Raw genomic sequence first — 26,565 nt, 5'->3', positions numbered from 1 at the left:
AGAAAATGTTGTGCCTTTCCTGTTTTGGCAAACATGTCCCACTGGGTATGCTCCCACTTCAGCTGTGACTCGTGGCTTCAAGAAGGGCGGATATTCCTGTTCCCAGAGCTTGCTGAGGACCTCTGAGCCCTCTGACAACCTAACCCTGAGGATACCTCTTGTTTTCTTTTTCTGTCTAACCAGCTTGACTCTCTAGATCCCAAAGAGAATCTGCAAAGGCCAGGAAGAGGAGGTTATATGAAAGCAATCAAGGTGAAAGCTAGGAAGTGAATTTTCCTTATTCACCGTCTCTGACTTTCAATGTTCTCTGCTATAAGTTTTCCCATCCACTTACGAAAGCCGGAGGACTTGATCCTGGCCTTCTGGTCAGGTGTCTTCTTTCTGCAACTTCTGGGATATTAACAGATGGCATCCGAGGATATTGCCGCAAATGGTCAGCTGCTTCTTGCAGCCCTTTCTGAGGTGGCTGGAGTGGGAGAGAGCTTCAGCCTCTGTCCTCTGTGCTCTGCAGAGAGGTTCCTGCTGCCCTGCCTGTGCTGCTCTGGGGACTGTTTCCCCCCAGTGCAGCTACTCCTCTGTGTCCCCATTGTCCTGTGGCATCCCAGCTGGCCACCTGGGCCGTCCTGGCTGCGGGACGTGTGCTGGAGTTCCTACTCTGAATGGCAGGCAAGTCCTAGGGACTGTATTTTTAAGGTCACTTTTTTCCAACCCGTTTCCTCAATTCCAAAGCTATTTATGCAGAGCGCTGCAAAAACCATCCGGTGCACTCTATTCAGGAAATCCGTGTGATTGCTCTCTGAGTCTGTAAGGCTGATAAGCCTCAAGAACAAAGCCTTAGGGCTGGGTGTAGTGGGAGTGGTAGCAAAGGAAGCCTCTTTGGTTGTACAAAAAATTGCTCTCCCAACCAAGCTCCACCTGGATGTATAACAAAGGACCAAAACAAACAAGTACAAATATGTGCAGTGGCTCCGTACTTCCCATCTGGAGCTCTTTGTAGTTTTTAGTATTGCTAATAGTGTTTCTTACAGTCGTGCTTTCAAGCAATTCCAGAGGAGACTCCACTGTCCGTTGGCACAGCAGACAGACCCTGCCCTAAAACGGTTACCATCTAGATAGACATGGTAGGCATCAGGCTAAGGAAGGAGAGGAGAGTCCAGAAGCAGAGTGGAGCTGTGCAATAGGAGCTAAACATTTCAGCACTATCTTTTAGTGCTGTTCACAGGGGATAATAAATGGGAATAAGGACATGGAGACAGGGTGAGGGAAGGGGAGGGTGGGTTTGATTAAAGCTATCACTACCTAGCTTTTCCAGCTAGGAGAGAAACTGGTCTCCTCCGTGCAGCTGTCCCTGCTTTGGTGACTTCTGCTGCTGTTTCTGCCAGCCACAGGGGAAGTGTTTTCTCCTCCATTTTCTCTTGGAAGAGTGCAAGGGGACTACCCTAGTCTGTGCACCTACACATGGCCTCTCTGATTCTGCAAGTGAGATTTAATTTAAAGACAGTGGCAGATCTGACTCAGATTGTGATCTGGATCTGTTTTTTGTCAACTTTTGTATTTGTGCATCTTTCTGCTCAACAGAGAATAGAAATAATTTTTGTTCTTGCCAATTCAGAAAGGAGAGTGCCTCTTGATTGCTGGAACAACTAAAGAAGCTAAAACTGCCTTGCATTTGTCTCAGTATTCTTAGCAGGCAGTTGCATTCACATGACATGTAAGATTTATTATTCCTGCACAGGCTTTGAAACCCACAGGCTTACAGTTAAACGACAAGTGATTTTGTCAGTTTTCAGCATTGTTAGCATTCTCAGGGGCCTCTGGTGAGACAGCATGGGAACTTTGTGGCAAATTTTGGTGCTCTGCTCTTGGATTAATTTGAGTCAGACACCTCCTTTTTCTGAACAGATCTCATTTTCCTGTTTTAGATTCTTCATAATGTTGCCACGGAAGGAAGATGTCCCCGTATTTTAACTGACTACAGTACATTCTCTACCCTCGCTTTTGCCACGTAGGTCTGGCTTAGCTTGGGCATTTGGATCTGAGGTTGTCTCTTCAGTAAATGCATAGGGAAGCCTCCTTTTAATGCAGCCCTAGACACTGCTATGGTGTAAGTTGTATGTGTGATTATTTATGTGAACAGGCAGATGAATTCAAAGTCATTCTAAATAATTAGAGTCTGCGGAGCAAACTCTTTTGTACAAGTGTAGGATCCTCTTCCATAGTTTTAGCAAATTAGTAAGAAGCAGTCATTGACAGCCTTAAGTGTGACGAGGTCTGAGTTTCTGGCCCTTCCCTGTCGTGTGAAGAGCAGGGTTTTAATAGCTATGACTGCGATCAGCAGCTGAACAGTAAGCTTTGAGTTTTCCTCCACCCTCCAGTGATGGCCAAGTGCTTGTAGCCTTGAGCAGAGCTGCAGTCCAGCCTGTCCACCACCCCGACATGCCCGGCTGGCTCAGCTGGGGCCTCTGCACCTGAACACCATGCTCTTCTAGTATCTGGATGAAAAATTGTATTACAAAGACATCTGTTCTCCAGTCTGTCTGCCTGTTTATTCTACCTGAAGCTCTTCTGGCGTACTGGTGGTAGAGGGTGGGAGAAGCTTTCTAGTGGTAGGTGTGATTATGCACAGAAAATTCTAAAATCTCTGTCACTGGAGCTTTTAAAGACTTTAGGGAAACATGAACAAGGAATAAATAATGTTTAGATACAGCCAGCCTGGGGCAGAACAGACTAAATTACTTCTTAAGGGCCTTTATTCCCATTAAAAATAACGGCAATTCTATGATGAAAATACAGGAATTCCTGCCTGTTGCAGCAGTGCGTGTCCTCAAAATGCTACTACTACCACATCTTCAAGTATCCAGTTTAAACCTTGTTACAGTTCAGCCCTGATGTTCTTCAGAACTCATCTTTCAGTCTCACTCCAGGTCATCCTGGACAGCCAACCTGTTACAGTTAAATAGCTCTAAGTGCCAAAGATCATATTTGTTATGCTGAGGACAAAAAAAACCCCCAACCAACCAAGTATGTCATCATCTGTTTGATATCTCTGCACGGTTTCCCTTCACAGTTCTTGAAGGTAGTATTTCCAACACTGTCTGGGAGATATTTTTGTTAGTTTTTTAAACTTGAAGTTTTTTCAACATAAGATCTTCTTTACTTACTCTTAACTCTATTCAAATAAGCGTCATGAAAATTCTCTATTTTCACAACTTGTGTCCTCTCCAGAATACATGAGTCTATAATGTAATCTAGCCTTAAACCTATGATATCATCATGATAAAATCACCCAAGCAATTCCTTGCTTCATTTTAGCAACCTGAGTAATGCACTGTATTTGCCCAGGCATATAAGAACCAGCCAAGAAAGAGTGGAATCAAACCCAATGACGTTAGCTATGTTATAGAGATGTTTCCTAAGGCACAATTTGTGTGTCCTTTCCTTTGTGCTCTCTCAGATAACACCTGTCAGAACTTCAAGATTACCTGGGCTTGGACTCCAGCCTCTTGCTTTAATGGTTACATATGTCTTCCTTGCCATCTGATCTGTAAATCAATTTTCTTGACCTACAGCTATATAGGTGCTGCTTGCCTGGTTATTCAGAGGAAGCTGTTGAGACAAGAGAGAAGCAATTTGTACCCTATAAAGGGTTTTCTCCTATTCCTTTGCCTACAGACCTTTTCCTTTTATGTAAAACATATACCTAAGTATTCCTTGTGTTTCTGGAGTCACTAAATTGGTGCCAGTTGCTCTGGCAACTTACTGTAGATCAGGAAAAGCTGTATCTTAATCCAGTTGTTGTCATCGACATGTAATTTATAGTCTTCTAGAGTATCGTGAGTCTCTGGAGATTTCCACTAGCATGGATTTATTTAGCTATTGCCAGTACGTGCTGAGATCATCTTATAAATTGCCACCCTTTAAAATAATTTCCAACTCTCTATCCCTGTTTATCTTAGGTTATTACAAAGGGCAGCAATATTTCACTTTAAGACCCTGCCCAGTGAAATACGAACAAATCTAACACAATGAGTGGTAAATAATTACCTTCTTTACTCTGCCTCCTCCATCTAAATCACCTCATAAATAATTAAAGTACTGAAGGACAGGGATAACTACCCCAGATTAAGCATTAGTTAAAAACACGTTCAAGAGATACCTTGGGAATCAGCTCTTCAGGCACCATGTCCATTTGAAGAGCCCATCAAGACCTTTGGGACTGCCAGCATGACTCATCCTTCAAGGGGCAAACAGGAACTAAAAATAGGGCTTCTAGACAAACCTTTTCTTCTCTCCTCTCTATTAAATGCTCTGAAAAATACGTTCCAATGTGCATAAAGCTTCTATTTGCAGAAACACACAGGTGTGTTGCAGGCATTGTTTGTTCAACAGAGCATTTGGAAGGTTATATAAACCACTCCAGCTTTGTTCAGGAGAAGGAGGCGCTGAGCTATAGCAAAGGTATATTATAAAGAGCATTGCAGCAAGCACACACTTTGCAAGAGCCACGTAACGTGCAATCTTATTGTTGCGATTTTGCAGATAGTTTTCTTATGTGTTTTGGCAAACAATCTGAACTTTCCTGTGGTCTTGGAATTAGTGGGCCAAATTCTGTACATAACACTTGTGAAACCCTGCTGACTTCATAATTTTCCCTGTGTATTTAACTGGTCACAAAAACAAGTAGACGCTGAACTTAAGTAAGCACATTAAATAACGCATGCGTATCTGAGCCTCAAAAATGCCCTTTGGTTGAAAGGCAGTAAAAGACACACACCATGTGCTTATTCAATACGTGTAGCCCAGGGAGGCTACGGAAATGAACAAGTGATGGTTTTGCATGAAATGCCCATTTCAAGCTTTTTTTTTCTCCTCTGTTATTTTTTTTACTAGACATAGGAAGAACCGTGAAGCAGCCAGTGAACTTCTGATGAGACTGAAAGATAACAGGGATCTTCAGAAGTTTCTTCAGGATTGTCAAGAGGTAAATTATGTCCTTCCATTTTTATTGCTAAAAGCTGCATCCTGCAGAAGAATGTTCTTACGCCGTATTTTATGAGGTCTGGAATACTCAGCAGTTTGCAGTCAAGTCATCCAGTAGTATTTAGTGTGCAGTAAACAATTAAAAAAACCCCAACAAGCCAATGCCCAAAACCCTGCAAAAATTATTCTGTTTGGTTTTTTCCTCATGAACTGAACTTCCTTTTGTTATCTAAGCTAAAGACAGGGAAAATTGCCAAAAGCAATGAAGATTTTCTGCTGTGGTATAAATTAATCATGTGGAATGGGGTGGGATTAGCACTGAACTCATTAAGAATTTTGTTTACAGCTGTATCTATGCATGTGGCCTGGTGCAGGAGATTTCAAGTGATTTCTACAGAACATTAGTGAGAAGAATAGGAGGTTAGGAATAAGAGGGGAGCAGGATTAAACTGGATAATTTTTAATGTGTTATTTATCTGATAGTTTGCATGTGTTTAAAATTGTTAAGTACTATAACATTTAAAAAAAGAAATCCTTTCCAGGTTTTCTAGTGACTGTTTACACTGGAGGCAACATTTTAAAGTTAGGAATAATCTTGTTCCTAGCACGAAGAATTAATCAAGTAATTTTGAGGTTCTTTCATGCAGTACTGACAGATATTAAAGAGCCTTGCCTGTGACGTGTATTAAAAACTAGCTATCCTTATCTGAGGCCTGCAAACAGCTGACTATGACAAAGCTGTGCTTTTAAATTCAGGAGTCGGGACATTAGCTGCACATCATAGCCAGCTACAAGGGACTGGAAGTCACTGCAGTGTGTCTGAATGGAATTGCCCCACAGCTGAAATTTCCTTCAAGAAACAAACAAAATGATGATCATGAACTGGGCAAATGATGTTTACTGCTTGGTTGCCTAGATGCAGTCTATTTTCCTGCATTGTGTAAGCTAACCATGAACTTCGCTTAAATTGCTCCTTCCTTGGTAGTAAAAACATGACAGACTAGCAAAAATTCTGCTGTTATTAGCAGCAGCTTCTTCCTTCCTCTGCAACATCTCTAGTACAAAAATCCTCTGGCTTTTGGAGCTCTTCTAGCTTCTGTGTCAATGTGATTGTGTTCCCTAGGATCTGTTTTTCCCCCTATATCATTGACAGAAAAAGGAAAACATAAAAGCTCTAGTGTCTGGCCGCCTGAATGCCTTTCCTCTCGATTGTTTCTCTCCAGCCACTAAAGCATGGGTGTCTCGACTGTACGGTTGAAAGACAGAACTTACAATACCCAAATGTAACAAATTTCTCCAGTCCTTTTTGAGAGGACGTTAGCCTTGATGATAATTGAATGGTTGTTTTCTGAGAAGACAGCCATAATGAGACTTGGAATTTGCATTAGCGTGATTACAAAGTGCCTGCTGATACCTTCGTGTGGCTGGAGGGATTGTGTGGTGGAGCGGCGCTGTCCTGCAGGGTGGAAGCGAGCCAAGGGAATACCTTGCCCTTTGCTTTTTTGTTAGCGCTGACCGTGAAGCTGGGAATTGTTAGAAAACAGATTTGAGCCAGTCTCCGTTTCACCTAGCAATGATCCTCCGGCCTTCCTGCCTGCTGCCTTAGGGACGGTTTCCCATCCGTCTGTAACTTGAGGAAAGGAAGAGTGGTTTCTGCAGTGTGCTCCTTCCCCAGGGCAGCCACTTTCCTCATCGGTCACCCCGTGCTGAAGTATTATTGTAAATGTGGCCTCCTGCCCCTCGCTCCTTCCTGCCTCTGACTCACAGGCGAGGCAGTGAGCCGGGTCAGTGGCGCTCGAGGAGGTGGCAGGACAATGCTCGTAACAACAGCTCAGCAATGAGAAATCTGTCCTTCAGGTCACAGGCGAGGGAAAACGCAGCAGACTTTCTTGGAGTCAGTAGTCAGATGCAGTCTCAGGTTAATCCTGGGGTGTTGCTTTTTTTGTCTGTTTCTCACATTCATAAACACAAATGTGTTAAATAAATCTGCTGAGCGAATGAAATAAAGAGTGACAGCAGAAAGTCCTGAGGAGATGTGATAAATTTTGCCATTTAGTTTTCTTCGACTTCCTGCTCTTTCACAGCTCACCTTAGCCGAGATTAAAGCTGATCTTCCCTGTAAGTGCTTCCAAGTCCCGGCACTGTCTGGGCTAATTTCTCTAGGGACGCCAGAGTGAAAGCACTTGGCGAGACTCTGCACGTCAGAAGTTTTCTGCCTGTTCACGGAGTGTGCCGGCAGGTTTTGTCATGCAGCACAGACATCTGTGAACCTTACGCCGCAAGATGGGCTGTGTCAACTTGGGTATTTGCAATGTCTGGGAAGTGCAGCAGCAGTTGGTGCTCTTTCACCTTCCCTTGTTGCTCTGCCAGATTTACAAGGGGTTTGTCTCTGTATTTCCCTTAGTTTGTGCCAGGTTTTCATTGCAGAGTGTTACAGAACTGATAGCAGAAACAGAATTTTGTGTTATAGGTGCAAAGGACAGGAGGTAGCCCAGTAGCTAACTCTGCTGGCGTTATCAACTCACTTATGGTTTCCTGGAGAAATAAATACTCCAAGTGTCAATCTGAGGCACCGTTTTAGGGAATTATTGTCTTATTTTTTAAATCTACCTTTGCACTGAAGATACTGACTTCCAGTGACGAGAGTGGTTGCAAAACCCAGATTTTAACAGTCACCCTTTAAATGCTCTATTTGCACTTCTGTGTTACCAGAAGGAACAGAACAACATTGTGAGAGTCAGAAATGAGGGTTTTATCCTGCCACACACTGGCTGACTGAGTACCGCGTATCCTCTGTGTCTCGGCTCACCCCATCTGTTAATATGGACGACACTGCCTTTCCTTGGGAAGCACTTTGAAATCCTCAGAAGACTTAATGCCGTGGCTGAGTAAAAGCAGACAACGAAAGACAAGCAGTGTGATTTGCGGAGCATAACAGCTGTCTCCTACCCAGAAAGGCAGGAGTAAGGCCACTAATTTCAGGTTATGCTGTACTCCTTAATGCAGCCATTGCAGCGTTGTTAAGTAGCACAGTAGCCTGCTGTAACTTGTAACCTTCACTGCCTACAGAAGGTCTTCGTTAACATGAGCATTTTTCTTTTTAGACTTGATAGCAAGATCAGATGAGGAGTTTCTTTGATTGCTCTGATAAGTTTTCCCTTTTGTGGAGCTTAACAGTGCTTTTAAGGGACAATTTTAAAAAGGCCTGTGAATGCTGAATGAATTTGTTGTCCTGTATCCTGAGCACATAGTGGAGACTTGGCAAGTCTCGCCGGGGCTCTCTTACTCTTCTTGTCTGGGCGCTTCCTCGGCAGGACGGCATGCGTCACTGAAGCGGCATTCTAGAAACAAAGCTGAGATTTGTTTTGACATTTTCCACTTGGGTAGGCGACTCTAAATATGCAGAAAATGAATCTTTTTCAAATTCTATAAACATTCCCGTGAAAGTGTTTTTTATCCACACCTAAGGGATAGATAAAGCAGTCGGACTCACCCTAGGAGGAAATTTGATGCTGACTGCTATGAACATTTTCACATTCCATTTGCCCTTGGCAAATACGCTATTTTTTAAAGTATTGATTTTCTCCGTTGTTGATCTGGAAATTGTTCTCAATGTCTTTCCATTTGCAGAAAATCAGAATGAAATCCTTCTTGGATTTTATACAATGGGAAAAGGAAAGTCTTGAGTACCAAAACCGTACTGGAGATTGGACAAATAAATTTATTTATGTAAGCCTATATAGAGAGAAGGCTATGGGGAAAAGGTACAAACGTGGTGTGAATTAATGGTACAAAACTGAACGCTGAGTAAAAGCAGTCTCTGAATCTCGTGCGACTCTTCTGTAGAGGCATTTCTTTATCCTTGATCTGGAAACATTTTGATACTTTGCAATATTTCACAAATGCCTGTGTTTTTTCCTTTTCAGCTCTCGCTGTGGATCAATGAAAAGATGCTTACAGCCCAGGATATGTCCTATGATGAGGCAAGGAACCTGCATAGCAAATGGCTGAAGCATCAGGCGTTTATGGCAGAACTTGCATCCAACAAAGAGTGGCTGGAGAAGATTGAAAAGGTAACTAAAGAACATCTGAACGTCTGAGTGTGTCTCCACCTAACCCATTTTATTCCTCGTTGACGTTAAATGTTTTTTATCCAAGACATTCTCAAAGAATAGTCATTGGTGAAGTTGCTGATTTAATTTTGCCTAGTCTTTCTTATCTGTTAGGAGGTACGCATAACCTAGTTTTCATACCTAAAGGGTAAAAGGGGCTAATGTTGTGATTTGAGCTAATAATGTAGAAGGACTTCCTGCGAAATAACTCAATGTAGGCAAATAACTGAATTTGGATTCCCATGCTGGTTTTCATTCATTCAGGGCTATGCTAAGGCTGCCTTTCCCCGTGCGAAAGTAGTGCATGAGGTAAAGTACAGCCAGTTTTGTGATTCATTAAGATTCACAGCTCTGTATCAAGTTACTTTGAAGGCTTTAATATGCTGTGATGAGCTGTACTTTTTTCCTGGTTTCTCACGTGTAGCTCTGGAACACTAAGGAGGTCTCGTCTTTAGCTCTGACAGTGGGTTTCTGTTCAGTGTAAGTTAGCTTAATTGCTCATTTCCTCTCCCACTTTGGCACTCTGTATCCCATTAGAGGCTTTTCTGTGATCTGCAAATAGCAATACCCTTTAATGGTGTAATTAGAAGGCTGCTCTTAGTACGGGAAGTACTTTTTTAGTGATGCTAATACATCCTCACCCTGTGCCTCTGAAAAATCAGATTGCAGCGAAGTACCAAAGTTGTGTATGGAACCACAGCTGACAATCACTGTGCTAATGTTACTGGTGGTCACAGCTACTGGATGTGCTGGGTTGTGAGTAGCATTCACATCTGAAAAGGTTTCGTCCCTTGTCAGCACCACCCAGCTGCAAAGGTAGAAGTGTAATTAGAAGTAAAGAAAATATTTCCCAAACTAATACAATCTTTGTAAAGGCAAAAAGATAGCTGAAGTCCAAGTGCTCTGCTGGTGCACCTAGGTACAGGGCTCCTGCTTCCCAAGGAAGATTGGTCCTCTCCGATATTAGCTTAGACCCATGGTAATTGCTTTTACCCATTGACATAACCCTCACTCCCATCTGAGCAGCGTCCCTGGAGCTTCCACCAAGGAGCGTGTGTAGTGGGGAAGAGAAAGGAGGCGTTGCTTGACCTTCCCATTGCCAAGAAACCCTCTTCCTGGCAACAGATGGACCTGGGAGCTGATGTTCTGGAAGAAGTCACTAGATAATTGGAGACAGAAAATGAGTGGTTGATGCTGCCAGCAGATGAGGAATCCTGAGTGCCTGCTAATCAGAATAATTTAACTAACGGTCTGTGAGTGCTCGCGAGGAGGTACGATTTTGCTGCTCTTTGCATTGCAGGAGGGAATGCAGCTCATTGCAGAGAAACCAGAGACTGAAGCTGTAGTGAAAGAAAAGCTGACAGGTCTCCATCAAATGTGGCAAGAGCTGGAATCCACCACCCAGACCAAGGCTCAGCGTCTCTTTGATGCAAACAAGGCGGAGCTTTTTACCCAGAGCTGTGCTGATTTGGATAAGTGGCTGAATGGTTTGGAGAGTCAAATTCAGTCGGACGACTACGGAAAAGATCTCACCAGTGTCAACATCCTGTTGAAGAAGCAGCAGGTAAATGGAGCGCAGGTTGCAGAGTGGGCAAACAGCAGGTATCTGCACTCAAAGGAGCAGATGGGGGATCCTTTCAGTTTAGGAAAGAATTTATTTGCTTTTCTTTCTTCCTGTTGTTTCATGTATCTTTAAGAAGAACCAGAAACACACCCAGAAACAAAACAGCCGTAAATTTCTTGATACAAATTCTATCTTATCCTGCCTGCCTTCCCCACATTAATATCTCTATTCTGTCTCCCGCTGTAGTCCTCCAGTCACTGGTCTTTCCCTCTCCGTACATGGCCGCCTGCCTGCGATTCAAACTTGTCCGAAGCTGTTCAGTCCCAGATTCCCTGCTGTGAAGGCAGCAAGGAATAGCAGGGGCAGCAGGGAGCAATGAAGCTCTTGTGTGCAATTCGCTGTGCTCCAGAGTTGTTCAGGGTGACTTGTGAATGACTGATAGAAGAGATTCAGCTGCGCCGTTGGCCAAATTCACCATTTGCACAAGCAGGCATAACTGAGGGATATCAGCAGGTGGCCACAGTTGTGAATCTGTGTTTAAGCCTTGTTCCTTGCAATATGAATGCTACAATACTTATTAATGTGGTAAATCCTTACTGACCAGCATCTGTTTTTCCTTCTTATGACGCTATTGACGTACCCTAGTCATATCAACTGCTTTTACCCCGGTTTTCAGGACCTTTTTGCCATGTTTCTGTTTAGATGCTAGAGAATCAAATGGATGTTCGTAAGAAGGAGATAGAGGAGCTGCAAAGCCAGGCACGGGCTTTAAGTCAAGAAGGGAAGAGTACAGATGAAGTAGATGGCAAACGCCTTACTGTAGAAAAGAAATTTTTGGAGTTGTTGGAACCTTTGAATGAAAGAAAGGCAAACCTGCTGGCCTCCAAAGAGATCCACCAGTTCAACCGGGATGTGGAAGATGAAATTGTGAGTATAAAAGAAATCCTATTCCTCAGGCAACAGGAAAATGTCACACCTATTGCAGAGCTATCACAGGAAGAAACCTTTTGATCCTGTCTCTCAATAGCATGTTTGAGTAATGCTGCTTTTTGCATCTTTTGTGCACCAGATGGCCTAGCTGTATCTGGGGTTGCTTGAAATCATATGTGCTGCTCTTCTCTTACTTTCAGTTGTGGGTCGGAGAGAGGATGCCTATAGCTACATCCACCGATCACGGACACAACCTTCAGACCGTGCAGCTACTAATAAAGAAAAATCAGGTAAGTAGGTGCTGTTAGAGCTCCATACCTGTTACTTCTCCTTAGTGCTGACTAATTCAGGAAGGAAAGGCTTGGGGTACAGTGATGGGTGCTGCAGTGGTGATGTGCTATGGGGCGGGGTGGGGGTGGCACGTTCGGAGAGGGCACAGCTGCAGTTTGCCCACACAAGCTGATGGCACGCCTTTTACTGCCTAACCTTTCTTTCTTGTTTGGTGCAGTGTCTCATCAGTCTGCTTTTCTCCTGTGTAGACCCTTCAGAAAGAAATCCAAGGACATCAGCCTCGTATTGATGACATTTTTGAGAGAAGTCAAAACATTATCACAGAGAGTAGCCCTAATGCTGAAGCAATTCAGCAGAGACTTGCAGACTTGCAGCAGCTGTGGAACCTCCTAATTGAGGAGACAGAGAAACGCCACAAGCGCCTGGAGGAGTCTCACAGAGCACAGCAGTATTACTTCGATGCTGCCGAGGCTGAGGCCTGGATGAGCGAGCAGGAACTCTACATGATGTCAGAAGAGAAAGCCAAGGTGAGCAGCTCCACAGCGACACTAGTTTGGTTTTAATTGCTTAGCTAGAGGGGGGGAGGTGACATAATTTAATATGTCAGTAGTGTAATGGTACCATAAACAAATTTAACTCCCTTGTGAAATCTCAAGTGATCATCTCTTCTATCTGTTACGACATCTCTGATAGTGTGGAGGATAGGCCTTGCTGCACTGAGTCAGCGAAGCATCCTCAGACCGTGGATGGCAGCTGTGTGCTGCCTTTGCCCTAAGGTCAGAGTTACCAGTACAGTCCGGTTTAGGTCAAGTTTTCAATTAGTTTTGAGTCACTGGGAACAGCACGACGCACCTGTCTGTGAAACCTGATGTTGTTAGTCATCAGTTTTTACTCCCAGTGAAGTGAAATTGGAACAGCATCAGACTATACCAAAGAGTAGGTGAACTTCTCATTTTCAAGGAGGTATTAGAGTGCTGTATCTTATTTGTTATTTACATAAATATACTATGTTCATTGCCCTGACAAAATAAAACTCTGCTTTGTATCAGTATAACACATTCAATGGGTGTTCAGTCTTCAGTTAAAAAGGATTTGTTTCCTTTTTTATATCTAAGCAATGCAAATAAAAAGGGATATTAATGTGAAGAGTACATCGTAAAAAATATTTTAATGAAAAGGCTTATTGAGAATACCAGTTAACACTGAGAATTGCGGGTTGTTTTTCTTAATCATAGCAATACATAGAAAGTTTTGATCGTAATTTCTCCAGGCACGTTAGTGAAGAATCCTTTGGCATGGGCTCCGCAGGATTTCTTTTCTTTGACGCAGGCTGTGGTTGAAAAGCCTGACAAGTGATGTGCTGTCCTGGCTTTCCTCTGGGATAGAGTAAATTTTCACTAGAAATTGGGAGGGGACACAGCCAGGACAGCTGACCCAAACTGGGCAAAGGGATTTTCCATGCCATGTGACATCGTGCTCAGTATATAAGGGGGGAAGCTGGCCAGGGAGGAGGGGTCACTGCTTGGGAACAGGCTGGGCATCAGGTTCCAGGCAGTGAGCAAATTGCATTGTGTATCACCCCCTTTGTATATTCTTGTATTAGTATTGTTGTTAGTTCCGTCTCCCTTTGCTGTCCCAGTAAACTGTCTATATCCCAACCCACCAGTTTTACCTTTTTCTTCCAATTCTCCTCCCCTTCCCACCACGGGCGGAGGAATGAGCGAGCGGCCGTGTGGTGCTCAGCTGCCGGCTGGGGCTGAACCACGAGATGTGCCTAAAATGATTCCATTTTTCTGAGCCCTACATAATCACCAGTGTTGTGTAAACACACAAAGAGCTCCCCAGAGGAGGAAATTCGAGGTGCTCAGTGCATAGCTGATGTAATTTTCTTCTGCATCCCAGAGGAGTTGCGGCATGCACTCTTTCACTTGTTATTTTGCTTTCTGTGGGTACCATTTGCTGTGAACTCAACTATTAATATACCATCGTCAGAACAACTTGTCTTCAAGCTGTACTTGGGAGCAGTTCTTTATCAGTCTTTCTGGCTACCACTTTTTGCTTGCACACCAAGGTGAACTTGGTGTGTGATGTCTTTCTCTGAAGTGGAGGACTTGACTGGCATTTTCTGTCACCATTACAGGATGAACAGAGTGCAGTGTCCATGCTGAAGAAACACCAGATTTTGGAACAAGCTGTAGAAGACTATGCTGAAACTGTGCACCAGCTTTCAAAGACCAGCAGAACTTTGGTGGCAGATAATCACCCAGAAAGGTATTAACTGCCATTTTTATTTGGATTATGCATTCTTTTAGTAGGTCAGTCACTTCATTGGGTCATTCTGACACACAAAGACTACAACAAAGAGTAAGTAGCTCAGAAGAGTGTACAGAGGAAGAGGAATTCAGCCTCACTCAGTTCACGATGCATGTCGGACCACCCTGATTTGGCCAGAGATGGGGTCCTGAACAGGGACAGTATGTGCAGCTGCTGATTTCTGGGTAGTACTGACACCTTCACAAATGTCCATTGTATCCTTTACACAGGCTAGTGGTGTCCGGTCTGCCAGCACTGCTGAACCTTACGGAGGTACAGCAATCCTGAGGGACAAGCATCCGTATTCACTCCGTATTCACAGCCAACTTTTATGTCCAGCCCATAGGGTCTCAGTCATTTATCCTTCTGTAGGGCAGTGCTCCCCAAGATCTGCCTCCTCTCTTTGAGATTCCAGTAGAATCAGAGACTGGAATCTGTTCCTCTAAACATGGGCACATTAACATCTTGGGTTTGGTAAATTTATCTCAACGTACTTTCCCTGTGGGAGAATTCAGGAAGCTTAAGAACTGTTTTGCTGTGAGAGCTGCAGTTAAGCAAACAGAATTCTCCATGGGCTTTGACTGCAAGGCTGATTTGACTGTGAGGCTGATGTATTCAACTGCTCTGCCTTCGCAGATAGGAAGTTAGGACTATCTTAGGAAAGACACTCTCTGCCTCTGGTGGAAGATTGTTATTTAACTCAAAAGCACTCTCTTGTGGTCATGATAATTTCTGATGAGAGCGGATTTCCTGGCTGAGCTGACTGAGTACTGGAAGAGCGTAATCAACTTTACAAGGCAGAACGAAGGCAATTTGACAGGGCTATATGGCTCAGACAAAATACAGGCAAAAGTTACAGCAAGTAGAAATATTAATCACTTTTGGAAATGCTGAGCTTTAGGGAGGAAGAAACCCATGAGTACTTCTGAACTTCAAAGTAGGATTTAAATGAAAAAGAAATGCTCCTTTCCTCAGCAGCCCAGATCCTGCCTCTGATTGTAGGAGAGGACTGGTATGATCTGTGGTCAAACCAATGGAGAGCTTGGTTCCCAGCTTCACCCTCTAAAGCCAGGGGGGTTATATGTACAGGGCAGAGACATTTTCCAGTTAGTGCAGTCAACTATGCCAGCAGAGGATTGGTCCGGTGTGTCTGAGTCAAATTTGTACATGCAGCAAACACGTGTTCTCTGGATTAAATACCCCAAAAGTGATTTTTATTCCTTGTAGATTTTTTTTCCCCGTTTACTTTTATTATTTGTAAAGGGCTATGAGGACTCAATGCTCTCTGTTTTTTTTTCAGTGAGCGCATCAGCATGCGCCAGTCCAAAGTGGATAAGCTGTATGCAGGCCTGAAGGATCTAGCTGAAGAGAGACGGGGCAAGCTGGATGAGAGACACAGGCTGTTCCAGCTTAACCGCGAGGTGGATGACCTGGAACAATGGATTGCTGAAAGGGAGGTGGTGGCAGGATCCCACGAGCTGGGACAGGATTACGAACATGTAACGGTACGTCCTTTGGAGGTGGCTGCAGGTTGACATTCCTTTTCTGCCTGCTGCACAGAGTAGATGATTAATACAAATGGATGGCAGGTTTGCTTGGTTTGCTCAGATCAGTTTGCAATTACAGCGCTGCATGAGTCTGGTTCTCTGCGTTTCAGATGCTACAGGAGCGATTCCGAGAATTTGCCCGAGACACTGGAAACATTGGACAGGAGCGTGTCGATACTGTTAACCACATGGCGGATGAGCTCATCAACTCTGGACATTCAGATGCTGCGACAATTGCAGAGTGGAAGGACGGACTCAATGAGGCCTGGGCTGATCTCCTGGAGCTCATTGACACAAGAACACAAATTCTAGCAGCCTCTTATGAACTGCACAAATTTTACCATGATGCCAAGGAGATCTTAGGGCGTATTCAAGACAAACATAAGAAACTACCTGAAGAACTTGGTAGAGACCAAAACACAGTGGAAACACTACAGAGAATGCACACAACGTTTGAGCACGATATCCAGGCACTCGGCACCCAGGTACGTAGCAAGTGAACGATGCTGTCTGTGGGTATAGGATCCTGAGCTGCAGAATTCTGCTGCTCTTGGCCCCCTCCATGGCTGGGAGACAGAGTGCTGCCAGCTGCTTTCAAGTGTGCTTCTGTGGGAACAACTTCACCTGCGTCATTTTCTTATCTGTCTCTCTGCTTCTCTGTCATTGCATTAGGTTAATTAGTTTATCTAAAATAGGAATCCATAAGTACACAGATTTCTGAATACATAGGTAATTGCTGAACGTTATTCCATTTCCTGTCCTTGGTTGAAGAAGAAATCATAAAGGCAGAGAACTTCTGTATTGATTCAAAGTAAAGTAAAAAGCCGTGATGTCTCCGGACAGTCTCAGCCTGCTGCGTGGGTAGGAATAGAGGGTGGATGGAGAGGCACGTGGGCAGCACACTTCAGCTCCTCAGAGGACCTTTCTCTGATTGCCTCAAGCAGCAGCACCAGCAGTACACTGTGTGGCTGATGTGGCTGGAAAATAGCTTACATTTGAAGAAAAAAAGATTCATTTGACTTAACATATTGGCTCTTACATAAATTTCTGAAAGACGTTGAACTGATACTAAAAATTCTGTAAAGAATTTTTAATGCACCAGAGGTAGTATGAAATACAGATTTCAGATTTTTCTGTCCTTATCATTGTTCTTGGGCGTTATGTTAGTTGTGCTGGAAGCCACCTCAGATTTGCCTGCTCCTTAAGCCATGTTCACCTCGGTGAACGCAAGATGCGACTATCCTGTCCCATGGAAGAATCGATATTCCAAAGGATACTTGGAGGACAGGGGCAGATATGAAGGGATGTGTAACCCTGGCTGTTTGGGGTTTTCATTAAAAAAACCACAAAAAAAGCCCCAAGCAAATCCTCTTCCACTAGGCACTTTTTGTTTTTCCTTTCTGAGAGGCAGAGGAAGTCTGTAGACCTACATAGAGACTTTCTGACTTGGTTATGAATGTGGGCGTTCTGACTTAAATATTGCTTTTTATGATGCTTCCTAACAGCAGTCTGAAGAGATTTAAAGTACATAGTCCAGGCTAAAAGCAGCCAAACTTGATCTAATTCCACATCTTTTTGAAGCCAGGGTATGTTAAATAGAAGGTGGCAGCCCTTTGTACAGCACACAGGGGATTCTAAACCAAAAAACAATGTTCAGCTGCCAAAATAAGAATTTCGGAAGAGAACAAGTTGCTTAAGGAGTGGAGGAATTACGACTGACTACATTTATCCCAGCAGGTCGGAAAAGATGGCTTTTATGGCCAAGCTGCCTGCCAACTCTTGATAATGTTGCAGTTTACATAGTTGTTTACACTAGAGTAAAGGGGATATAGCAACCATTTGATTTTCCCAGTGTTTTACTTTCAGAAGCTGTAGATTTTATACATAAAATGGGAGCCATTCACAGAACACCAATCCCAGTCTCTCAGAAAGGTAATTATAATCAAGGCCTAAATGAAGGAATGTGTAATCATAGCGCAGAGCTGCAGTGAAAGCACTTAGGATAGCTTTGGGTGAAACAGCTAGCGCGCTGAGATGGCTCATTATGACAGCGGCGCGATGATCTCTGTGCCTGTAGCTAGAACACTGTTTAATTTGATGTTCAAACTTTTTTTTTTTAAAAAAAGAGAAGATTATTGGAAAAGAGCTAATAAAATGATTCCTGGCTCGAAAATATGTGAAAGTCAAGAAATAGCATTTGATGTCCCAAGACAGTGTTTGAAAGGAAAGGAGATTTCTAACAGTAGAAAGATCTTTGAATTTCCCAGTTTTCTTTGGTTTGAAGTCATTATCTCCATTTTTGGAAAAGCCTCTCTGTCATTAAAATAGTTTTCATCCTCTGTCAGAGTAGTGGTTTTGATACAGGAGTTCCTGAGTGGCATTCAAAATTTGGTGATGAAAATGGTCCCCGTTTCCCCTGACATTTAACAGTCACTTTGCATTAGCACCCAGTTTTACGGGAGGTTTAGGCAGCGGCAAATCTTTGTTATTTTGACCCAACAGTCTTCTCTAAGAAATATTCTCAGAGGGATATACTGACTTAATAACAGAACAAACCTTTTTAGTATCAACAGACCCCAAATATATTTGCAATGACCTTAGAAAGCCATTCAAATGATCAATTAGCAGCTAAAATTTTCCTGCATTTGTGACTCAAAAGTATCCAAATGCTGATGCGTTTCTCTCTTACAAAAACACACCAGGTGAGACAGCTGCAGGAGGATGCCGCACGCCTTCAGGCTGCCTATGCTGGCGACAAAGCTGATGACATCCAGAAGAGGGAGAACGAGGTCCTAGAAGCGTGGAAGGCGCTGTTGGATGCGTGCGAGGGCCGCAGGGTGAGACTGGTGGATACAGGAGACAAGTTCCGTTTCTTCAGCATGGTTCGTGATCTCATGCTTTGGATGGAAGACGTTATCCGACAGATAGAAGCCCAAGAAAAGCCAAGGTAATGTAAAGTTTTTCCTCTCAAGCAGAAGAGAAGGCTGCAGGTCAGTTGACGAAAAGCCTGAGCATCACTGAGCCAGAAATTCAGAGACAGGCTCTCAAAGTGAGGTGGTGGCGTAGCAGCTTGCTTTTGTGTAGTGCTGCCCAGCAGAGCCTGAGGGCTGCTGAAGAAATTGCAATGTAAAATTGCAATCAAAGAGATTAAGTCCCACACCTTTGTTTGTTTGATTTCTGATTTGGACCAGAATGGTGCCATTCCTAAGGAAAGGCTGCTAACAGTCTTGCTTCCTGAACTACAAAGACAGTCTAGGAATTAATATTTTTATTGTACACTGCTGGGTTAGTTTACTTGTTTGAAAATGTAGCCGCTGTTAAATCTGGAAGACATGTTTCTGAACCATGGATTGATCATTTTAGGGATGTTTCGTCTGTTGAACTGCTAATGAACAATCACCAGGGAATCAAAGCAGAAATCGATGCCCGGAACGACAGCTTTACTACCTGCATTGAGCTCGGCAAATCTCTTCTGGCCAGAAAACACTATGCATCAGAGGAGGTACTGTGCTTCCTGAATGTGTAACGACCGCAGTGCAGCTGGCCTAGAGATTCTGTTTCAGCTGGAGAAACTTGCATGGTGCAATCTACAGATTAATAAGCTGTGTGTTTATAATGACATGCATCCCTGCAGGGACTGTTCCACTTATTTGCCATTGTGAAATTAGTGTGTAATTTAAGTCTGTGAATTCACATCGGGTAGCAGAGATGGCACCGAAATTGAAAGTATCATTTTCAGCCCAGAAAAAGCAAAGAAGCTGTTGCATTCGGTTCTGCAGAGCGCGCGCTCTGGGACGGCTGTGTTTGGAAAGGTGACTTCTCTGAGCAAGAGCAGAGCCAACCATGAGGTTTTGCTAGCCAGCGTTCACCCTGAGAATAACACGGGCCTTACGCTGGCACGTCAGCGTTGTTAGTGCAGGTAGCTGCAGGCTTTTTGTAACAATCGTGGGCAGCGCATTTTGCATTATTTGCTAGGAAAAGGGCAGAAGATAAAATACATGGTTGCGCTATTTAGATTTGTTTGTCCATTATAGTCTTTTTATCAAATAAACTTGGTGCTGTAGTTTTAACAGATACTGTGTGCTTATGCAAATGTGATATTTTAATACAAATGGCATATTTATTTATACTTTGAAGAGAAAAACACCTGTTCTATTCACATTTAAGTCACTTCCTGACAGTCTAGCACAGTGTGTCCTGTCTGTAAATGCCAGTGCCGTTTGCTGGTGGTAACAGCTTACGCAGTGCGGTGGGGCAAGCCTGGTGCCTGTGTAACAGTCCTGCGTTCTCTTCAATCCAGATCAAAGAAAAGCTGCTGCAGCTGACAGAAAAGAGAAAAGAAATGATTGACAAATGGGAAGACAGATGGGAGTGGCTGAGACTGAGTAAGGACATCCTTGGATTACTTTTGGGCGGGGCCATATCTAATTCTCTCTTCACTGTGTCTTTCTGAGTGTTGAAAAAAACCTGCAGCTCCTTAGTCTTTTATTTAACAGTGCTTCAAAGTGTGTTTGTACTGTCATAACTAAGATTCACACCTGTTGATTGTAAAATAACTGAGAATTTGAACCCAAGAAACCTGCACCAGAGGTCTTATTGTATATGATCAAATTTGGAGCTGGGTGAAACAGGTCTACCATATTTTGCAGATGGTCACATTCCAACGGTGTTTCTACAAATGATGCACTACTAAAAAACAGGGAGAAGTGAAGCCCTGCTACCTTATGCATGTAACGTGCCTGCGTTATCTGAGAGGCTAGCACGTTGAGCAGTTTACTGACAAAAGGTGTACTTTTAAGCATTGCGGCATTTTGCAAGTTTTACACCAGCAACGGCAACCCAGTTCTGATACTCTAGCAAAGTGATCTGTATCTCCTAGACGGACTGAAGCCTTTCCAGCAGACAGATGTCCAGGATCTCAACACGGATAGTGCAGCGTACTCATTTTGTGGGGTTCTGGGCTGCCGTATATACTTTGTTGTTTCTGAGCCTCAGCAGGCTTTAAGAAATACAGTAGCATGGGCAATTGTCCCTCAGTTTGGGTGTTTGCACCATATTATTCATCAAAATAGCTCAGTCCCTTTTGCAAAAGCTGTGGTAGCTTTTTTTCAGCTGTGAAGACAGAAGGAAATCTGGAACTATAGCACTCGAGACAAGCATAAAGTACAGAAATACTGCTTGTGAAGGGAGCTACAGCCTACAGTCTAGCTGTTCTGTAGACAGGGCACTCTGAGGAAGAAAACCAGCAGATAACAGACTTTCTGCTCTGAAGTTAGTAGGTTACAGCAGATTAGAACAAAAAGGAAACTCTGAAATTCCAAAATTAAATAGTCCGTGGAAGAAGTGAAGGTGGGCCTTAACTTTTATTTTTCTTCAAATCAAAACTAGCAGGACAAATTTCTGTCTTTTAAATGATTAATTTCAGTGAGCTTAATTAAGGAAAATACTTAGCCAAATACATTTCCTTTTTTCCCAAGTTATTTTTAAGTAAATTCAGAAGATGCCTGATGACTTTATGATGCTCTTTTTGATGCTTGTGGCGCTGATATCTGTGCATTCTTTGCTCAGTTTTGGAGGTACACCAGTTTTCAAGAGATGCAAGTGTGGCTGAGGCCTGGCTGCTGGGACAGGAGCCCTACCTATCCAGTCGCGAAATAGGTCAAAGTGTTGATGAAGTGGAAAAATTAATTAAGCGACATGAAGCATTTGAAAAATCCGCCGCTACTTGGGATGAGAGATTTGCAGCACTGGAAAGACTGACCACGGTGAGTGGTATAGGCGAGAATAACCTCTCTTGGCCATTTCCCTTCATTCTGGTGCCATCTGATTGTTCAGAATCACCAGCCTAATCTCCCTTGGTTGATCTGTTTGTTAATCAAGCTAGGCCAATCACCCAGGGCCTGAAGTTCCGTGTTCCCAGCAACATTAAAAACCTCTCAGGTTCATTTCCTTCAAGGAAGGCTTAAGTGATAAATGACCTTAGTAGTCAACAAGAGCTGCATCAGGCCCAGGAGTGATGACCCAGAAGCAAATTCAAGAACTGAGCAGTTTGTTCCAGCCCTCTGCCATCCAGGTTATACTGCTAAAAGGGAAGGGGGATTCCGAGTGAAAACGACCTAGATCCAAATCCTTGAAATTATTTTCAGTTAAAGATGACAGTGTGAGGAGACGGAGAAGGAGGAGGGGTTTGACAGACTGCTCCAGTACCGGGCTATGTTGTACCCCTAGAAAGACATAATAAGCAAAAAACCCCAACCCCAACAAAAACCACATTTTGAGCACAGCTGCAATGTCAGTAATTAATGCTTGGAGAGCATGTCACCATCTTTGGAGAATAATTTTACTTTAGACACTAAAATTGAAGTGGCTTGATTTTTCACACGCACCGAGTGTCACAGCTGCAGATAAAATGCATTGGAGTTTCTCAGCATCTTCAGAAATCAGGCTGGTTTTATTTAGATGGTTAACTTCAGGGATTCGACTGTGGAACACTTTATTTCTATGTATGGCAAGCAGACAAGAGCATGTCACTTTTCAATATTTTAATAGCTGGGTTTTGTTCCATAGAATGAATTAGAAAAGAAGCATGGACAGTGGCAAGCTGCTGCTCAGGCAGTCTACTTGATGTTGAAGGGTCTGATACTGTATGCCTTTACTGACAGATTCAGTGCAACAAACTTTGCATGATTAATACTTTTAAAGACTGATGCCTTCAGATTTTATTCCAATAAAATCTAATTTCGGTAACGTTTCAGAAAAATGTACAGAGTTATTTTTAGTTTCTAGAAATGCCCCTGAAAAATGTGCAGTGCTCTTAAGTGGACAAAAAATGTTTCATTTCTCAGTTGGAACTGCTGGAAGTACGTCGGCAACAAGAGGAAGAGGAGAGGAAGAGACAGCCGCCCACTCCAGAGCCAAGCCCAAAGATTGCAGAGGATGCAGACTCCCAGCAGCAATGGTAAGCCCACGGTGTGGGAAGCTGAGCTGTGTAATTCACACAGTTTCTTCAGACAGAGTTCTCAGGCTGAACGGGCATGGTAAAGGGAGAGTCTGGAGGGTGCATCATTTTGTAATGCAGCCCTCTTTAGAAGACTTGCTGGATGTAGTTTATGGGGACAGGAACTTTCCCAGATGTCTAAATTCACTGCTAAGTTGAATGTTCCAATTTTTCATCATGATGCAGTGTTACAACTGCTGAAGTGTACCCGGTCCTAAAGTAAAAATACTGGGTTTACACCCGGTTACACATATGTTATGAATTAAAATTTCTGAAAAATCTTGGCTTTCTTCTTTAAGGAGCATCAGTTACAGATAGCCACGTCCCTGGAACATTAACATTATAAAATGACTGGTGTGATAGGAGTAGACTTATTTGTAAGGTAACTGTCAGGAAAGCCTGTTTTCATCTCACTTAACATTGGATTTACTCAGTTGGGCCTGAGGATTTTAAGAACTTTCTTGAATTTCTGAGATGTATGATACTCAGCAGGAAAATCTCATTTTGGGGAAAAACATGAGTGACTTTCCAGAAGTTAATACAATTTCTTTTCTCTTTCCTCTCTCCCAACAGGGATGGGACAAAAGGAGAACAGGTTTCCCAAAATGGTTTGCCATCAGACCAGGAATCTCCACGGGTTAGTTACCGCTCCCAAACCTACCAAAACTACAAAAACTTTATTAGCAGACGGACAGCCAATGACCGATCGTGGTCTGGACTGTGACATACAGAATCATTTGCAGCAAAAGACACAGTTTTTCAGTATGGTTTACTGGTACTGGTTTAATCTTCTGGCTTCGGATTTCCCTGCTGCTTTTCTCTTCCTTCCCATCAGTTGACTTTTATTTAATTAGCAGCCCCTTGGAGATATATTTGCTTCAGTTTAATCCTTGTTTATTTGAATCTCCCCACTGACACTCAGTTGCTTTAAGGTGACACATTTATTTCATGTTATTTACTGTGAGTTTTTCATGTTGCTAATAGTATTAAGATTTTCCAGCTAAATCGTCCTTTATATGAGTAATTGAGATTTAATGAGATTACATCATAATGAAGAAGAGAACTAGAATCTGACAGGTATGACGCATCGAGTTATACTAACAGGTTTCAGCACGGCAACATTATTAAATCAGCTGCATTAGCGAGCGAGTTATTTACAAGGCCAAAGATAATACATGCAAGTGAGCTCGGCAGTAGAGGCTGGGAGGGAGGGGAGAGTTGTAACTATCGACAAAGAAAAAGCCTTAAGGTTAGTTGTATAACATTCCATGCAGAATGGACTCATTGACCGCAGATAAAAATAAACGTGAAATAAAACATGAAAACCTAGTATCTAGATTTATGTTGGTATTCACTCCTCATGAAGGGTTGTGATCTTGCTGAACAGCTGTTTTGGGGCCCCATTTTGCCTCAGTCCTGTCCAGTTTACACTACAGCAATTCCATTTACTGACACTGGAGAGACAGTAGTATAAATGCGAGTAGGGTGCAGACCCTTATGGAGAGGTCATGGTGCTTTTCTTTAAAACCTAAATAAAATACATTGGTCTAAGATCCCAGCTCTTTATTTGATATAGATGCAGGTTGAATGGTCCATGTCTTACTCATTCCTTCTTGATAGGGGATGTCCCAGTGGAGTCAGGATGCATGCCAATAATCCTAATGTGCAGCCATAAAAATACCAGTAAATATGTATATATAGTTAAAGCAACACAGTAGTTGAAAACTGGCTTATCTCTCCATTACCTTCCTGTAAAGCCTACTTGCTTCAATTAACGCTTTGAGTGGTGAGAAAAACGACACTTCTCTTTCTTCCTTTTTTGAACCTCACTCTCTGAGGTCATATTAAGTGCAGGAAAGGCTCCTGGCAGGCTCAGATCCGTGGATATTAGAGCTCTGGCCAGGGTTGCAAAGGAAATGCAGGTCCCCGTCTGGGACTCTGGGGAGGAAATGCCTTTCAGCATAAGTTTATCTTTCAAACAGCCCGTCCCAGTTCCTTTTGGGTCTGCACACAGACTCTATCAATGCTCTAGGATACTAAGCGGTTCTACCTTTTTCTTCCTTTAAATAAAGCCTTTCGGTTCATCTTTAACTTTAAATGATGACGTGAGCTCTCTGTTGTACATTCTAATGTTTATGAAATTATATATAGTTGTGGCAAGGAACACAAAGTGGCCTGCAAGCGCATCCCAGATCATCTTCATCTTGTTGGTTACCACAGCCTTACACATCGCCTGTTTGCTTCTTTTTTTCTTTTTTTTTGTTGTTTTTGATACATAATGCATTTCCACGTTAATCTTTGCCATCTGCACTTCGGTCTTTCATGAGAGCTTTTTAGCTCAGTTCACTGAATCTTGTGTTGCAATACATCAGATGTACACAGCTGTATTTCTGATTTGGGGAGTGAAATATGCTCCTGTTGATCTGATTTTAGACTTCTGGCAGCTAGCTGTGCAGTAGCTAAATTGTTCTGTATTGGCTGAGCTCATAAAGCGAAAAAGATGATTGAAAGGATGTGCTTCAGTAATTGTACTTTTGCTGTAACTTGTCTTTCCACTTCATGATGCATGTTTTTTTTTTTCTTTTGTCAGGATAACAACATATAGCTTCTTAATGCTTTTAAAAATTCCATATAAATTTATGCAGATGATCTGGTGACTACCTATACCAGTGTTGGCTCTCTGTGCCTGTAAGAGTACAACAGTTCTCAGAGCAGTATAGCTGTAGCTTCAGACTCCACCATCTGGGAAGCCTTCAGATGTATTCTGGCTAAAAAGTAGTATGTAAAAGTAACTTATATAGATACACTTTTTTACTTGTATTAGTATGCCTATATATATAAAAATTACACTTTTATGATGAAGAAAAATGAATTAAGTCATTGATTAAGGTCATCATTTTCAGCACTAGAAGTGTAAGATTTCACCTGTTTATTATGGCCTATGGTACTGGCTTAAAACATTAAAATGGTACGTATGCCAGAACAATATATAGGCTGCCACCTATTTGCATCTGAAAAAGGCAAATACGTCTCTATTATTTAAGCTGTGGCGCGGAGACCTAAGTTGATGAACCAAATATAACGTTGCTTCAAGCACTCTGAAAATCAAAGGGATGTCTCCAGTCAATGTCACCAGCTGTCTTTTTGCATGTTATAGTCCTGATTTAAGTATCTCAGGAGTAGTCTTTAGCCACTAAAGCACTTGCAACTAACCTCTCAGTCACGGTTAAGAAAACTGTATTCATGTACGTGATAACTGTTTTGTTGTAACAGTACAGTTTGCTATTAATGTTTGTCCTCCGTTGCGTTGTCTCTGCATGCCAGATGCATGTTTCCATTAAAGTTTGTTTAGCTCCTGTTTTTTCTCTATTTTCATGACACATTCTTCACATAGCTGTTCATGATTCAGATTTATTTTGCTTGTTTTCTGTTAATTGTAGATAACACATGAAAAGGAAATAAAACCCGAAAGAGCATCAGAAAAGCTTTTCATAGACCTTTTAAAATCAGTAGAATTTTAAGTGGAAGTTGCAGGTCTGATTGTGTGATTAAAGTTGGCGGTTACCTTTTAAAACCACTGGGTTGCAGATTGTAGCACTGAATTACATGTTATTTCCCATAAGAACACGTTAAGTAGTTGTGCAGTGGCTGCTGTTTGGAAACTGGTCTGGTTGACTTCAGATTAGTGGTTATAGGTACCCAAAAATCAGTAATACTTTCACATCTTGCTGGTATTGCTACAGAAAATGTGCTGCCTCCAGCATCAGTTTAGGTCACAGGTAGTTCTGGGTAGTTTATGTAAGTTTTTGAGGTAAGTTACTGTGGTCTATG

At 42.7% G+C, this 26,565-nt stretch overlaps 1 protein-coding gene across 4 annotated transcripts in view; it reads left to right on the top strand.

Annotated features, from left to right (window-relative positions):
* The window catches only part of SPTBN1 (spectrin beta, non-erythrocytic 1), a 132,951-nt gene that overhangs the window by 99,208 nt on the left and 7,178 nt on the right, over positions 1 to 26,565 (top strand). For all 4 annotated transcript variants that reach the window (XM_075749917.1, XM_075749916.1, XM_075749918.1 and 1 more), the window contains 15 exons: positions 4,891 to 4,981; positions 8,907 to 9,053; positions 10,393 to 10,656; positions 11,359 to 11,583; positions 11,787 to 11,876; positions 12,126 to 12,404; positions 14,018 to 14,148; positions 15,491 to 15,695; positions 15,848 to 16,222; positions 18,440 to 18,684; positions 19,101 to 19,239; positions 20,038 to 20,122; positions 21,306 to 21,502; positions 22,583 to 22,695; positions 23,308 to 23,371. In XM_075749917.1, coding sequence (XP_075606032.1) covers positions 4,891 to 4,981; positions 8,907 to 9,053; positions 10,393 to 10,656; positions 11,359 to 11,583; positions 11,787 to 11,876; positions 12,126 to 12,404; positions 14,018 to 14,148; positions 15,491 to 15,695; positions 15,848 to 16,222; positions 18,440 to 18,684; positions 19,101 to 19,239; positions 20,038 to 20,122; positions 21,306 to 21,502; positions 22,583 to 22,695; positions 23,308 to 23,371 — 2,650 coding nt within the window. The remainder of the gene's footprint in view (positions 1 to 4,890; positions 4,982 to 8,906; positions 9,054 to 10,392; positions 10,657 to 11,358; positions 11,584 to 11,786; positions 11,877 to 12,125; positions 12,405 to 14,017; positions 14,149 to 15,490; positions 15,696 to 15,847; positions 16,223 to 18,439; positions 18,685 to 19,100; positions 19,240 to 20,037; positions 20,123 to 21,305; positions 21,503 to 22,582; positions 22,696 to 23,307; positions 23,372 to 26,565) is intronic.

This window comes from Balearica regulorum, chromosome 3 (genome assembly GCF_011004875.1).
Source record: "Balearica regulorum gibbericeps isolate bBalReg1 chromosome 3, bBalReg1.pri, whole genome shotgun sequence".
NCBI lineage: Eukaryota > Metazoa > Chordata > Aves > Gruiformes > Gruidae > Balearica > Balearica regulorum.
The sequence above is the reverse complement of the archived record's forward strand: the minus strand, read 5'-3'. Positions and strand labels throughout refer to the sequence as shown.